At 43.1% G+C, this 15224-nt stretch overlaps 1 protein-coding gene across 1 annotated transcript in view; it reads right to left on the bottom strand.

The window, feature by feature from the left end:
* The window catches only part of STK32C (serine/threonine kinase 32C), a 1542229-nt gene that overhangs the window by 74188 nt on the left and 1452817 nt on the right, over positions 1–15224 (bottom strand). The window contains exons 9-10 of the mRNA XM_078643478.1: positions 13963–14088; positions 13652–13780 (exon numbers count right to left, since the gene is read on the bottom strand). Coding sequence (XP_078499604.1) covers positions 13652–13780; positions 13963–14088 — 255 coding nt within the window. The remainder of the gene's footprint in view (positions 1–13651; positions 13781–13962; positions 14089–15224) is intronic.

Below are 15224 nucleotides of genomic sequence, written 5' to 3'. Positions count from 1 at the left end.
AAAAATATCTAATAAATACATATGTAACGTATATAAGTTAAAATACCTGATAAAATACATATGTTACAAAACATAAGAGTAATCATTATCAGCTTAAGAGTACTTGATAATTGAAAGCCTACATTATCAATCCCTTCTCTTAATTGGACAAGTAAAGCCAATATCAGCAAGAACCTCCAAAAGGGCCTAATACTAGGCTAAAAAAGGGTCCGTTATGCTATCTAGGTTCTCCAGTCCAGCAGTAGATTAGATGGAACCTACAATCACATATATATCTATACAAGTGAGGTCTTAACGCAAACATTGACTTTCTGAATCTAAACCTGATGAACGAAACTGATTCCGTTCTAAGTAAAGGACCTCGCACTCAGAATTGCATAATCCAATGAGACACTGCTAACAAATCAATTATACCCGAAAAAGGAGGAAATAATTTGAATGTCAAAAATTAACGTTGGTTACAGTGACTGAAAAACACTCACAATTATTGAGAAAGCAAAGCAAGGAATAAACAAGAATCAGTACCTATAATTGTCTTGCAATGGAGGAACGCGATATGAAAAGAGCAACACTTGCTGAGAGCATTTTTCAAAAAGGGAGAGACAGATCAGAACGCGGCAGAGAGGAAGCAAGAAAGGAACCACAACCCACAATCACCACAGCCAAACAGTTGTTTATGCAGCTAGAAAAGCTGATGAGGAAAGAAATCTCAAGGTCATGGGAAATATTAACACTTGAAAAATACATCGAGCAGAAAATGGTTCCAAGGGGTCTGCGCATATTTACTCTCCCAAATCACCCCGATACCAAACCTGAGATGTTAGAGGAGTGGGGCATGAACAATATGGAATGCTCACACAATATGATGCTAATTATCATCAAATACGCAAGAATTGACGTGGAGGAACTCCTTGAGAAAATAAAAGATATTGAAAACCAAATTGCTGCCCTGAAAGAAGACAGCGCAAGCATCAAGAAACTACGTGTGGATATGGAAAAAAATCTAGATAAACATGAGGAGGAAGTGCAACTACGGAAACAAAGAAAATTCCGTAGAGATGAAGACGACTATGAATTTGGCACAATTCTAACATTTGCCAAGAAATATGATACTTTTAAACAACAGTGGAAACAGCCAGGTGCTCCGACTGGCACACCTTCATCCAGCGAACCAGAATCTGAAGTCAGCGAGGGGGAACAACGCACTAATAGAAACCTGAGCAAGCTCTCTTTTTTAGAGGAACTGACCCTGGTACACCAGGAACAACTAGCACCCAGGGGAAGATACAGAAACAGAAATCCAACAAAACCCATGACAAGGGGTATTTACCAGCCAAGAGGACGAAACGCAAAACCAGGAGAGGAAAGCGCAACGAAAAAAAGTGGATACAACCTGCGCAACCGCGTACCACCCAAAAAGTGAACAATGCAAACTCAGTTGATCAGAAACAACCAGACCTGATAATCAATCTTTCGAGATATACACCCTCAAACGACGAACGGAGACTTCTCAACAAAGGCCTGTCCTTCTGCCCGGAAGTGCATCAGGACATTGTGGACACCAAAATTGACCTTTATAAATACGTGAGGAAACTCAAACTTCAAAAATATTTTACAAAAATGTCCAAACAACCAGACCCTGCACATAGACAGGAAGCACCCAGTCTAGATTCCACTGACACGTCTAAAGAGCTCACAATTGACGAAATTCCGTGTCTACGCACAGCGTATGAGTTAGCGCATCAAACACAGGCATCCTCAGTGACAGATACACAGATATTAACAGACATGGGAATGACAACTAACAAAAGTATACCAACACAATTCAAAAATAAATCAAAATTCTGCCCCATCTTAAACCCTGGGAACAAAATTGACACCTTTTACGACCTGGTGTTGGCAGATCTAGAGGAAATGACACAAACTGAAAACAACAAGAAGGAAAACTTATCGAAAGCAGAACGCGCGGCATTAAAAACTCTCAAAGATAACAACTCCATCGAGATCAAACCAGCCGACAAGGGTGGCAACATCGTGATTATGCAAAGAGAGGATTATGTGGAAGAGGCTATGCGACAATTAGGTGAAGACAAGAACTACACTCGCATAACCAATGACCCAACGTTGCAACTTAAAACAGAATTGGCAACAAAATTACAAAATTGGAAACGCATGGGACTAATAACTGAGGAGGAAAGAAGATTTTTAATGGTGGAACACCCCATTACACCAACCATATATTTTCTTCCAAAGGTCCACAAAACCCTCAACAAACCACCAGGGAGACCAATCATTTCAAGCTGTGGCAGCCTATATGAACACATATCGGAATATGTTGATCATTTCCTTGCCCCGATAGTACCAACTCTTAGTTCCTACATCAAGGACACCGGGGATTTTCTGCGTATCTTACAAGACACTCAATGGCAATCTACCTACATGCTCGTGACCATCGATGTCATTTCATTATACACATCGATAGAACACGAAACAGGTATTAAAGCAGTCCAATACTTTTTGCAGCAACGACCAATCACAGAAAGAGAACATTCCAAGATGATCATAGACATGATCAGAACGTGCCTATACAACAATGTTTTCCTGTTCAATAGGAAAGTATACAGGCAAAAGTGCGGTACCGCAATGGGAGTTTCCTTCTATCCAAGCTATGCGAATCTCATGATGGGGTGGTGGGAGAGGAGCATAGCTTGGAGAGAAGAAAACGACCATCACATGAGCAATGTAGCGTTATGGCTACGCTACATTGACGATCTTTTCTTGCTATGGAAGGGAACAAAATCTGAATTCTTGATCTTCTTTGATGAACTGAATAACAACGAGGTCGGTTTAAAATTCACGTACAATATAAGCAGTAAGGAAGTGGAATTCCTGGATACGAAAGTATATGTTCAAGACGACCAAATACATACTACTACCTTCAGGAAGAAGACAGCCACAAACAGCATCCTACATGGACAAAGTTTCCACCCTGAAACCCTCAAGAGAAGTATCCCGTATGGGGAACTATTAAGAATGCGGAGAAATTGCTCAGAAGACAAAGAAATGGAGAAAAACTTTAAAGACACCAAGAAGAGATTCGAGCAACGTGGTTATAAATACCAGGACATTCACCAGGGAGAAGTGAAGGCCAGGACAAAAACTAGAGCAGAAATTCTGTTACCCAAACCATCAAGTACCGCCCCGGGCAAAGAACCAACTAAGGCAGAGCCCCCAAGAATGATCATCACCTACAGTAAGGAATGCTATAAAATCCGCAAAATACTAAATAAGTACTGGCACCTAATACAAAAAGATCCTGATATAGGCAGAAACGTTGGAGAGAGACCTTCAATAACTTACAGAAGACCTCCAAACCTAGCCAATCATTTGGTGCATAGCCATTATGAAGAGAGGAAACAGACCGACTGGCTCACCGAGAAAAAGAAAGGATTCATCAGATGCAATACCTGCAAAGCATGTAAGATAGGAAAGAATATGAAAACAATCAATGATCCAAAAGGCAAGACGTTTACCATAAGAGAACACATCACGTGTGAAACAAGTTTTGTAGTGTATATGCTACAATGCTACTGTGGAAAACAATACATTGGCAGTACCACATGTACCCTAAAGAAAAGAATGTTGGAGCATATTCGTGCAATTCAAAATAAAGACTCCACGTATGCCATGGCCAAACATCTAATGACCCATACAAACAAAACATGGAAAGATACTCATTTCTTTGGGTTGACCACGGTAAAACAACATGAACGGGGTGGTAACAGGAAGCAAAATCTAAGAAGAATGGAATCAAGATTGATAATACGCTTCAAAACGAGACAGCCGATGGGATTGAACGAAAATGAGGAACTTTATTTCCATCTCTGAAAAACAAACGTTGCTCTGAGTAAATTGCCAAAAAGGAGATCTGAAACAATAAAACACCTATTTGCCACTATCAAACAACCATTGAAAAGAATAATTTGCTTTCTGAAATCAATGCACATGCACATCTAAGTGTCTGCAGATATGGCAGTGTGAAGGGCACTCAGCCCGAGGAAACAGCATCAGACTGCACAGCCTAACTGATGACCACATGGCCCTAACGAGAATGAACAATGTAATCGCCTGTGCAGTTCACTACACTGCCATGACACCTTTTCCTCGTGCAATAAAGTTGAACATTGGGCACTTAGCCCAAAATTGAAACGCATGTAAACGTTAAATAATGCAAACATGTTAAAAATGTTAAAAATGTAGAAATGTAGATAACAATGCATAATGAATGCTAAACTGCATGTCCCATAATGCACCAGGATAAGCATCAAAAGCTATATAATTGTAAGTGAAGTAGGACAACTGTGAACACTGCCGTGAAAAGGAACCATCTGGTTCGAAACGCGTAGGCTTATAACAGTGTCTTAAATAAACCTTTAATTTAATTCTGAAGTGCGGAGTGCTGGTCTTCTGTTCGTGAAAAATATATCTATACATATACATCTTAATATGCTCCAGTCCCTGTAACAAGTTCATACCGATATATAAATATATCTAGGTATAAATCTTTTACAGGGACTTGAGCATATTAAGACCATTGCTGGCTTATGAAAGGACAACAAAGGTCTAAACTTAGGAACCACAATAGCCACATTTAGCCTGCAGGGCTTGAGGCAGCATATTTTTTGATGGGTAATTGTAAAGATACCGATTCGCCAAACAGATTTTTATCTCCTGGATGGGATAGATTATACTGTGATTCATAATTGATTGAGTCTACTAAATCCACCACCACACCCCAGTTGTTCATAGGGTTTAAAAATAGATGCATATATACACTCTGGTCCTTAGATGTTCAAAAGGCAAGGCTTTAAGGGTTCCCCGAGGACAACCCTTTCTATCAAATGTTCCATGCCTACTGTAGAAAACGTGCCACTGTGAAGACTATTGATTCCTTTAAATCACTTTTTGGCATTCTTAAAGCCTCTCAGTAGTGTCTGATATCCTCGCTGCGGGAGCCTAGCCAACTTGTTAAAAATCACTGGGGGCATGACGGAGCGGTGAACAGCCACATGCAATCCTAATGTGGACTCAGAGGACCGACAGGCATCAAAATGCAGATTGGTGCTCTCGCCCGAGTGCCACACCACGCACACTGGGCTGCTCCCAAAAAATTCTATCTGGACGTATGTTCAATTTGAAATAGTGTCTCATGCAAATGCTCCCTACGCTCGGCCTGACTTCAAAATGGCAGCAGCGCTTGAGACACAGGATAATGTGGTCCTAGCCTGAACATAAACTCGGTTCATAAAACTACATTTTTCCATCATTATTTCGGATTTATACTGATCCCCAACTAACACCTTCAATACTCAGGATGCATGTCGACACTTGGTGAAAACATGAAGCTTTTCCACTAGGTGCCTGCGCAAATGCCCACACACTCACTATTATACACTGAGGGCAAGCTGGAGGAGTAGGTGGATCACTGAAGGGGCAAGTCAGTCCCCTACCTGACCCCAAGATGGCTGCCATAGTGGTCCCTTCCACGTTGTTTTACTTCCCTGGAACAATAATTGGACATTGACCAGACCTTGAACCTATCCCCGAACCTGCGTACACATCAGGACTTGGAACCTGCAGAACTTACCCCAGACTGTGGAGACCAAGCGATTTGGCTGATGCCCAGTGGAGCTACCAGATACCTAAAAGAGGAGATTGATTGTGTACTCCCCCCCTCTGCCATCACCTACCCAGCCCGACCTTGGCAGATTTTCCCTTTGTCTCTACGTCCTATCTTCCTCCTACCCCCTTACCCTTCCTCGCTCCTTCCACCTTTTACCCTATGCTTTTTAAATGCTTTTCTTGATACTTATCTAACTCTTAACTGATGTAAATTGCAACATTATTGTTCCTCATTTAAAGCGCCCTGATTCCTTCGGGTCTAGCCAGCGCTATACAAAACTAATTATTAAATATGTTCCCATTTAGTACTCTTTGTCTCTTTGTCTACCTGCCTAGCTCCTATCCCCTCTCCCCTGAATCTCTCCCCTTTCCTGCTACTCTGCCCAGCCCTCTGTCCTTTGTGCCCTTTGACTAAGCACTCCTTCTCCCCTTGTTGGGGAAAGATCCAATATTTATACTCTGGAGTCTCAGTGAACCCACTGAGAGAGTCCACTGCGCCAAGGGAGCCACTCACACTAGAGGTATGGTATGGCACCCCTTGCCAAAGCACTCCCTCTCCCCTTTTTGGGGAAGGATCCAGTATGTAGGCCTTGGAGTCTCAGAGACCCCTCTAAGAGAGTCCACTGCGTAAAGGGAGCCTCTCGCAACAGAGATAGGGAAGTGATACCACTTCCCCTGGGATCACAGCTTACTGGACTTTGGACGTGGCTTTGACACGTCTACCGGTTTGTGTCCCCGTCACCCTTCCCCTCTTCTTCCCATGCTGCGTCTCTCACCCTCCCCTCCTCTTACCCGCCTTTATTATCTGTCTACTTCCCCTCCTCTTACCCCCTCCCCTGAATCTCTCCCCTTGCCTGCTTGTCCCCTTACGTATTTGTGCTTATTGTTTATCTTGACCTTACAAGTAACTAAGTCGCCATGCTCTAAGAACTGTGTAACCTTTGTAACGATGTAACCTGTAACTATGATCTGATACTCATGTAAAGCGCTCTGATACCTCCGGGTCTAGCCAGCGCTATATAAAACCTTTAAAATAAAAATGAATCAAATAAAAAACTGAAATTATCAATTTCTTACGCGGGAGTGAGTAGCTGGGGCAAAACAGGGCAAAATGGTCTGCTGAATCTTTATCCTGTGGGCAAAATGGACACTGTTTTGGAGAACATCCTGATTTGTCCCACTTAGATATTGATAATCTTAGGGCTAATGTCCCAAATGTAAACTGCATATACAGATGTTTTACTTGTGGGGCATAAATTCTGTCTAAATAAGTTTCAAACTTAGGTAAGCATTTGTAATTCAGAAACTTCCCAGTCAAGCTCCCACCTATATTTTCATGCCAAATCCAAATCATAGCATTTTCCCAGTCCCCTTTTTTTCACTTTCTGGTTGAGACCCTTCACAACTTCTGCTGGTGAATTCCATAATTCCCCCATTTTCATCAATTCACACTGCCTGTTTGTCACAGGAGATCAAATCTACCAAGGAGTACCTCTAGGAAGCAAACTCCAAGGTTGTCCCTATCCGCACCCAATACAGCAGTGGCTTTAAAAAAGTCACCATGTGGATGGGGTTTGGAGCTAGTTCCAGCCTAAGGGAAGCAAGTGGTATGGTTGATGGTAAGTTTATCAGGCCCCTAATAAATGTGTTCTCTGCAGTTGTAAGAGAAGTTGCATCAGTGTACCCCCATACTTCTGCCCCATAAGTTACTGCCACCACTGATGTAGCTCTATATACCGGCAGGGCTGGTGAAATTGCTCTGCCTGCTATAGCCTTATATTTCCTCCAAATCTGCTGACCTAATTTGCTCTTCTCGATTTGGTGTCCCCAGCTCATAGGAATAAGACTGTCAGAAACTAAGTAGTCAAAATGTTTGACCTGTTCTTTTGGGGAGCCTTCGATCACCATCCTTGCTCTAAAGGATTTATGTAAATGTATCCCCATAAATTTTCTTTTTGTTGGATGTAGTTCAAGGCCCTTCTTTTTGCAGAAGGCAGCAAAGGAATCCAGTTCTGAATGAAGACATATGGGAGTTCTGGAAATAAGGAGAGTGTTGTCCGCAAACCTTAGGATAGGGACTAGTGCTCCTGCTAATTTGGGTGCATCCTGATAACCATTTTACTGCCGCTGTTAATATGTAGACTAAAAAGAGCCAGAGCAAGTATGTATCCCTGCTTTACTCCCCGTGTTATGGGGATCCTATCAGTTAAATCCCCACACATGTTCCACCTCACTCTTGCAAAAGTATAGGTATGAAGAACTCTTAAGATCCAGGTAAAGATCACCAGGTGTCCCTTATGCCTCCAGAACCTTCCATACGTTGGCTCTTGGAACCAGCTCGAAGGCAGCCCTCAGGTCTATAAATGCAACATATAAATGGTCCATCTTCAAGGTCACGACGGTACTAACCATTTTCCTGACACCAGCCTGCGTGTCCTCCAAGATATGTTTATCTGAGACCCACATTTGTAGCCTTGCCTACAAAATATTTTTGGACTATTATCCAATAAGATTATGGGTCTTTGGTTGGAGGGCAAGTCTCTATTTCCTTTTTTAAAGATTGGGATTATGGCAGCACCCAGCCAGGTAGAAAGAATAGTATTTTCCTTCATAATAGCATTACTCAAAAGATTGAAATAGGAACCCATACTTCAGGATGTGACAAGAATGAGTCAACCGGAATACCATCTAGCCCAGGGGCCTTTCTTTCTTCATTTGTTTAAGTATCTTCTCTGTTTCTATCAGAGTGAAATATGAGGACTGCCTCCCCCTTCGATAGTTACTATATTTACTTGCTCCAATAAAACGCCCTCCCTATGATTCTTATCCTGGTGCATTTCTTGACCCCATTCACAATAAAGTGCACTAAAGTGTGCTACCATTGTGTGTAGCACTCTAGGGGGAATACACAAAGACCAACTGCCAACCACACCCAGTCATGTGACCAGAGACAGGCTTCAGGCACGAAATGGCTAAGGCAGGAAAATGCCAATTTTATAAAAGTAGCATCTTCAAAATTGTAATTAAAAACCTGACTTCATTAAAAGTTAAGATTTTAAATTAGGATTTCAGAGCCACCAAACCTGAACCAGTATCTCTTTTCATTTGGAAAATGTATAGCATGTAATAAGGCAAATCCAATGTTAACATATGGAAGAGATATGCCGTACAGTTCTGAGAAACACATGCAAAGAGTTCTCCACTACCAAGACATGTAAAACTTAAAAGTACATGTCTAACTTTTTAAATACACCTCGCCCTGCCCTTGGAACTACCTTAGTGGTGGCATATATATTAAAAAAAGTTTGGGCCAGACAAAAGGTTCATTTTGCCAGGTCAAAATGGCAGTTTAAACTGCAAGCACAGGCTCAGCAATTTGTAGGCCTGAGACATGTTTGAGGGGCAACTTAAGTGGGTGCCACAATCAGGGCTGCAGGTACACTAATGGCATTTAATTTACAGACACTGGGTACATGTAGTCCCACTTTACTAGGGACTTATAAGTAAAATAACTATGCCAACTGGGGATAAGCCAATGTTACCATGTTTTAAGCAGAGAGCATGATCTCTTTGTACACTTTACCACTGCTAACCGTACTAGAGTCCTAAGGCCAGCAAAAATGAACTTAGCAAAAACAAGAGGCATAAATGCGAAAGGTTAGGGGGAAACCATGCCAAGGATGCCAGGTCTAATAGTTACCATTTGGAAACTACACTTAGAAAAATTTAATTTGGTAACCACAATGTTATCCTATTGGAGTGGTAGGCTTTGCTGTACTGAAAAGCACATTTAAGTTTTACATGTCCTTGTATTGAAAAACTTTTAAAAGTAAATGCCCTACTTTTTACATATATTGCAGCCTGCCCTCTGGGCTGTCCATGGCCTACCTTAAGGATGACGTATGAGTACTAGCAAGTCTGTGCCTGACCAGCGCACAGCACAATGACCCCTGACCATCACACCCCCTAAAGTTAAACCACTGACAAGCTCAACACCATCGATGCCCCAGACACTGTCACAGCGTTCCCCAGTGGATATAAAATCACTCACAAGGACAGCACCATCAAGCCGTGAGGAGGAATAGCCATCATTCACAAAGAGGTCATACAATGTACCAACACCAGGACCAGCCCCATGGAACGTCTCAATTTCAAGCTCCATAGGGACAACAAGACAACCATACGAGGCACCGTCATGTACCGGCCCCCAAGCCTGTGCTTTAGCTTCTGCAACACCACCGCTGAATTTATTGTGCTCCTAGCCTTAGGTCACTGAGGAAGATGTAGCCTTGGAGCCACTTCCACATCCACCCCAACGACAAAAACAGCGCACACCTCGACAAATATAAGCAGCCTCGGAGTGACCAAGATCATCTACTACCCTACACATACTTCAGGACACACGCTAAACCCAATTTTCACCTCCAGCAACCGTGTCAAATATAGCCATGCCACAGGACTCACATGGACCGATCACTCCATTGTCCACTTCCGCACCTCTTGCCCCCGCAGCTATACCCCTGAGATGATCAACGTCCCCCACCAGAGGAGGAACACAATCTGAGAGACCAGCTGGGCAAACGCCCTCATACCCTCCAACCCTGCTACCACCACCAACATTGAACAAGGAGTAAAAAACATCAACGCCTGGATCACCAATTGTGCCGGCAGCATCATCCCCATCAAGAGCAACATCCATAGAAAATCTTCGAAGATGGCCAACTGGTACACTCAAGAACTCAGAACAGTGAAACTGGATAGCAAACAGTTGGAGAGGAGATGTTGCACCAGCAAGGACATCTCTGATATGGCAGTCTTTAAGACCTCCCTCTACCATGGCCTGTTGGGGGCAACAAAGTAGACCGCACTTGCCGCACGCACTGAAACCAGCACTAACACCACCAAGGAATTTTCAACATTATTCTGGAATTCTCCAACCCGGTGACAGCAAAAACATCATCATACCCTCACAGGAGTTGTGACACAACCTCGCCCACTTCTTCCACATTAAGATCGCAACCAAATACCGAAACCCCAAATCCCAAACTCACAGCAATGGACTTCCTCGACAGATATGCCACCACCGTAACCAACACAAACCACACAGTCACCATCTGGAACATCCTCTCCACCCAGAACGCCACCTCCACCATGAAATCCATCCACTCAAGAGCTCCCACAGACCCATGCCCGCACCAAATCTTCAAACTTGGAAACCAAAGGATCTTAGCCAGGAACTCACCACCCTGCTCAACACCTCTATCACCACCACAACATTTCCTGACACCTGGAAACATTTAGAAGTCAGACCACTACTCAAAAAACCCTGCGTCACCCTCAGAAAACTCAAAAACTACCAGCTAATCTCCCTGCTCCCATTCCCAGTGAAGATACCATAAACTCATGACACACCTGGAGCAGAACCAGCTACTCGGTGCCTTCCTATCAGGCTTCAGCAGGAATATATACCATTGCATTGCATGCGATTACAACGCGCTCATTACAATAACCACATTGTTACATCGCTGTACCATTACAATGCATGTCGCCACAACAACTTGCTCTAGATGGCGAGCTGGACTTAGTATAATTTACTATTCCAACTCCAGTCTTTGCAACAGTTAGGAAGGTGTTGGAATAGTAAATTATACTATTCCTTAGTTTAGAGCACTATCCAGAGCAAGTCGTTGTAACTACTTGCGTTATAATGGTACTGGGATGTAACCCACGGTCGTTAAAACAAGCGTTGTAAAGGTAACGCAATGTAATGATCACGTTGTTAAGGTTGTTTCCCCAATTACAGCATCAACACCGCCACTATTGCAGCCACCGACTACATCCGAGCCTTGGTATAGCGAGGAGAAACAGCAGCTCTGATCCTCCTCCACCTCTCAACAGACTTTGACACCATATCCCACCACAACATAATTGAAAGACTCCACTACATTTGCATCAAAGGGAATTGGCTCAGATTGATCACCTCCTTCCTCACTGGAAGAACCCAGAGGATCCACCTTTCAACTCTGAACCCAAGGAGATCACATTAGATGTCTCCCAGGGCTCATCCCTCAGCCTCATGCTCTTCAACACATATATGAATCTGCTGACCAACATCATCAGATCCCATTAACTCAACATCATTTCCTAGCAGAGGACACCCAACTCATCCTCTCACTCACTGACAATCCCACCACCACCACCAGAACCAACTTCCACAGATGCATGATGAACGTCGCTGACTGTGTTCATCTACGGGCAGTTGTTCTTCAGCCAGTCAAGATGGAAGTACTGGTCTTTGGCAACAGCAGCAACACATGGACTGACTCCTGGTGGCTATCAGACCTAGGACTCGCACCTATTCCCTCCAACCATGTCAGAAACCTCAGAATCATCACTGAAAACAAGCTCACCATGAAATACCAGATCAACAATTTCTTTCCACCTGCTTCCTCACTCTGCGCATGCTAAGTAAGATCTTCACATGGCTACCCCTACACACGAGACACACTGTGACACAGTCCAGTCAACTGGTGATGACTGCCTATGGCAACGCCCTCTATGTAGGCATCGCCGCAAATCACAGAGACTTCAGACCACACAAAACACCATAGCAGACTCATCCTCAGCCTTCCCCGATGAACCCACATCCCACTCCACCTCTGGCAACTCCATTGGCTCCCCGTACAGTAGAGATGCTGATTCAAGCTCCTGACCCACGCACTCGAGGCTCTAGATAACCAAGACCCTCATATTTTAAACACCACCCGAACTTCCACCAACCGTCGGGAAGACCACACTCTGCCTCCCTTTCACTTGCCCATACTCCCTGCATCTACTGAAGCAGACGTAGAGGATGCTCCTTCTCCCACATCGCAGCAAAGACCTGGAACAGGCTCCCCACGCACCTCCAGACCAACACCTCACTTTCAAAATTCCGAATTGACTCATGACCTGGCTGTTCAAATAACCCTCCAGGACGCGCAAGTGCCAGGATACCATTTTGGGTGATTAGCTGTGCTTTATAAATCCTGATTGATTGATAAAAAGGAAGGTTAGGGCCTGGCAAAAGGTTGACTTAGCCAAGTAGAAATGACTGTTTAAACAGGTCTCAGGTTTGCCATTGCATCCTGTGTATGTGGTTTTAAAGTGCTACTTAAGTGGGTGGCACAATCAGTCCTGCAGGATGACTAGTAGCATTTAATTTACAGGCCCTGGGTATGTGATACACCTAATTAACATATTTAATTTTCCTGTAGGTCCCTTTTAGAGTGGTATTAGTCAATTTGACCATATTTGTGGGAGAAAGCACAAATTCTTTAGTACTGGCTGCCAGTGGGACAGTGCACAGAGAAACGAATTCAGCAGAAATAGCAGGAGGTAGGTGAAAAGTCTGGGATGAACATGCAGAAAGGGCCAAGTACAACAGGGCTCAATTCACAAAGGCACACTTACACTTTTCTGTAAGTTTACAACTTTTTGGTATTCACAAACTATGTGCGGAGTTGTACAACTATGCTTATGTGGGCAGAGTTCTCCGCCCCGATTGCGGAGTCTCCAGGTGCAGAGAATTCCGCACATAATTTGTGAATACCTAGAAGTAGTAAACTTACACAAAAGTGTATGTTTGCATTTGTGAATCGGGCCCCTTGTGCACAGACTAGTAAAAGGAATATTTATTGGTATCCCAAAAATCCAATTTCAGAGAAAATATTTCAGTAATACTAATATAATTATAGGGTTGGCATACAAAAGATGGTTTGCTTGTGCATTATGCAGTAAGGATGCAGTGTTTCCCAGCAAGGGACAAAAGCCTGAGCCGTGGGGCGGCGCCATAGGAATACCCAGATCAGGTGGAATCATTACTTTGCTTTCTTTAAGCAATTGGTGTGTCTCTTAACTTCACCTACACTAACACGCTCCCTAGATGTAATAAGAAAACACTGTAAAAGAAGATGTTTGCCACACTTACTGACTGTGAGTCTTTGCTATTATCTCTTGACTTGTTCTTTGCCAGCCTTTTTTTCTTTTTGTGCAAGGGTCTTGACTCCAGGATCATCTCTTCGAGCTCAAACGTCGGATCACAGTGCAGGCGCCCTTTCTGTTAAAAAATGGCGCAGAGTTATTTACAAACCAGGACAAAATGGCTTCCTTTGCAATGCGGCTAACAAAGGGTAAGTCAATCTTGTCTTATCTGATTGGCTAAAAGTCATCCTATCCGCACGTAAACAGTGAATAAGAGCTGGCGACAATACAGGTTGCTCTATCCTTTGTCCTACTTACATTTGGAACAAAGCCGGGCTCCACCTTCTTCTCGCAGATTTCTTCCCAGTTGACATCTGATAAATAGGTTGACGTTTGTACATCTGCGATGCTAGAGAAGCGGTGTTCGGGATTTACAGTCAATAGCTGGAATTACATACACAGCAATAAAGCACGCGGTGAATATGATGGAATACTGGTTCCTTGCAAGGGTAAGTGCAGTAAATTAGATTGTAAATAATGTAATCATGCATTTTTATTGGCTTTTGTAGCTGGCATATGCCTCAGCAAAATGATGGTTTCTACTTTCATAAGTTTAGGAAAAATGAATGTCATCTGTTTTACCCAGTAATTATGTCATGTACTTGACCCTAGCAAGCAATCTTTGTTGCAATATGCATCTTTCAATGTGCCACAGCGCAGTACTTCCTCTGCTAGTCAATAACTTCAACAACGTAGCTCTTTTGCACATGGACGTAGTTATCAAAGGGCAGAGGCTCATGTGTTGGAGGGGCCCTCTCCAGTTAATGACTGTTTTTTACTAGCAAAACAGGGAATGTTGAGACCAATTTTCTTACTTGCTGTAGGGCCCATGGGCCATGGCACACTTTTTACACCACTGCTATCGCGCATCGTCACACAGTAGTAAGTGGGCCTGCAAAATACCATTGGCTCATTGTGTAGCCCAAACCCATAGAAAACTGCTTTGTTCATCTGTACCCTGAATTTATGTTACCCACCAGCTTTGTGACGCCAAAGTTTATTCGTACATCAAGGCCCAGACAGAACAGCTTGTACTGCCCATCTAATTACATTAATATTAGTACCAAAAAGCATTAAGTGAATTAGAAATTACTTTTAAACTTGAAGCTGTCTGCTGATCAGACACAGAGTCTACCCTACCCTCCCAAAATCGTTCTGACCCCCAGGTTTATCGTAAGACCGGCTGACCATAACTGGATTTTGCAGCAGCCTAAATTGGCAAATAGTAGCGAAACTCACTTACAAGGTGTTATGTATTTTAAGCACCGCTACTGTACTGGGAACTCAAAGATACAGACATACGCCCACATGCATCAAAGTCAATTGCATTTGCAAACGGTGCGAATCGCAATTATCGGCCGTTTGCGAATGCAATTGTCTAATTTGGAATGCATCATGCATTTCGCAATATTAGGAATTGCAACCATGTTACGATTTCTAAACTTACGATTGCATTTAAGAAATCGCAATTTCAGACTTCTTAAATGCAATGCATGATCATTTTTTAATTGCGAATTTGA

This window comes from Lissotriton helveticus, chromosome 5_1 (genome assembly GCF_964261635.1).
Source record: "Lissotriton helveticus chromosome 5_1, aLisHel1.1, whole genome shotgun sequence".
NCBI lineage: Eukaryota > Metazoa > Chordata > Amphibia > Caudata > Salamandridae > Lissotriton > Lissotriton helveticus.
The sequence above is the reverse complement of the archived record's forward strand: the minus strand, read 5'-3'. Positions and strand labels throughout refer to the sequence as shown.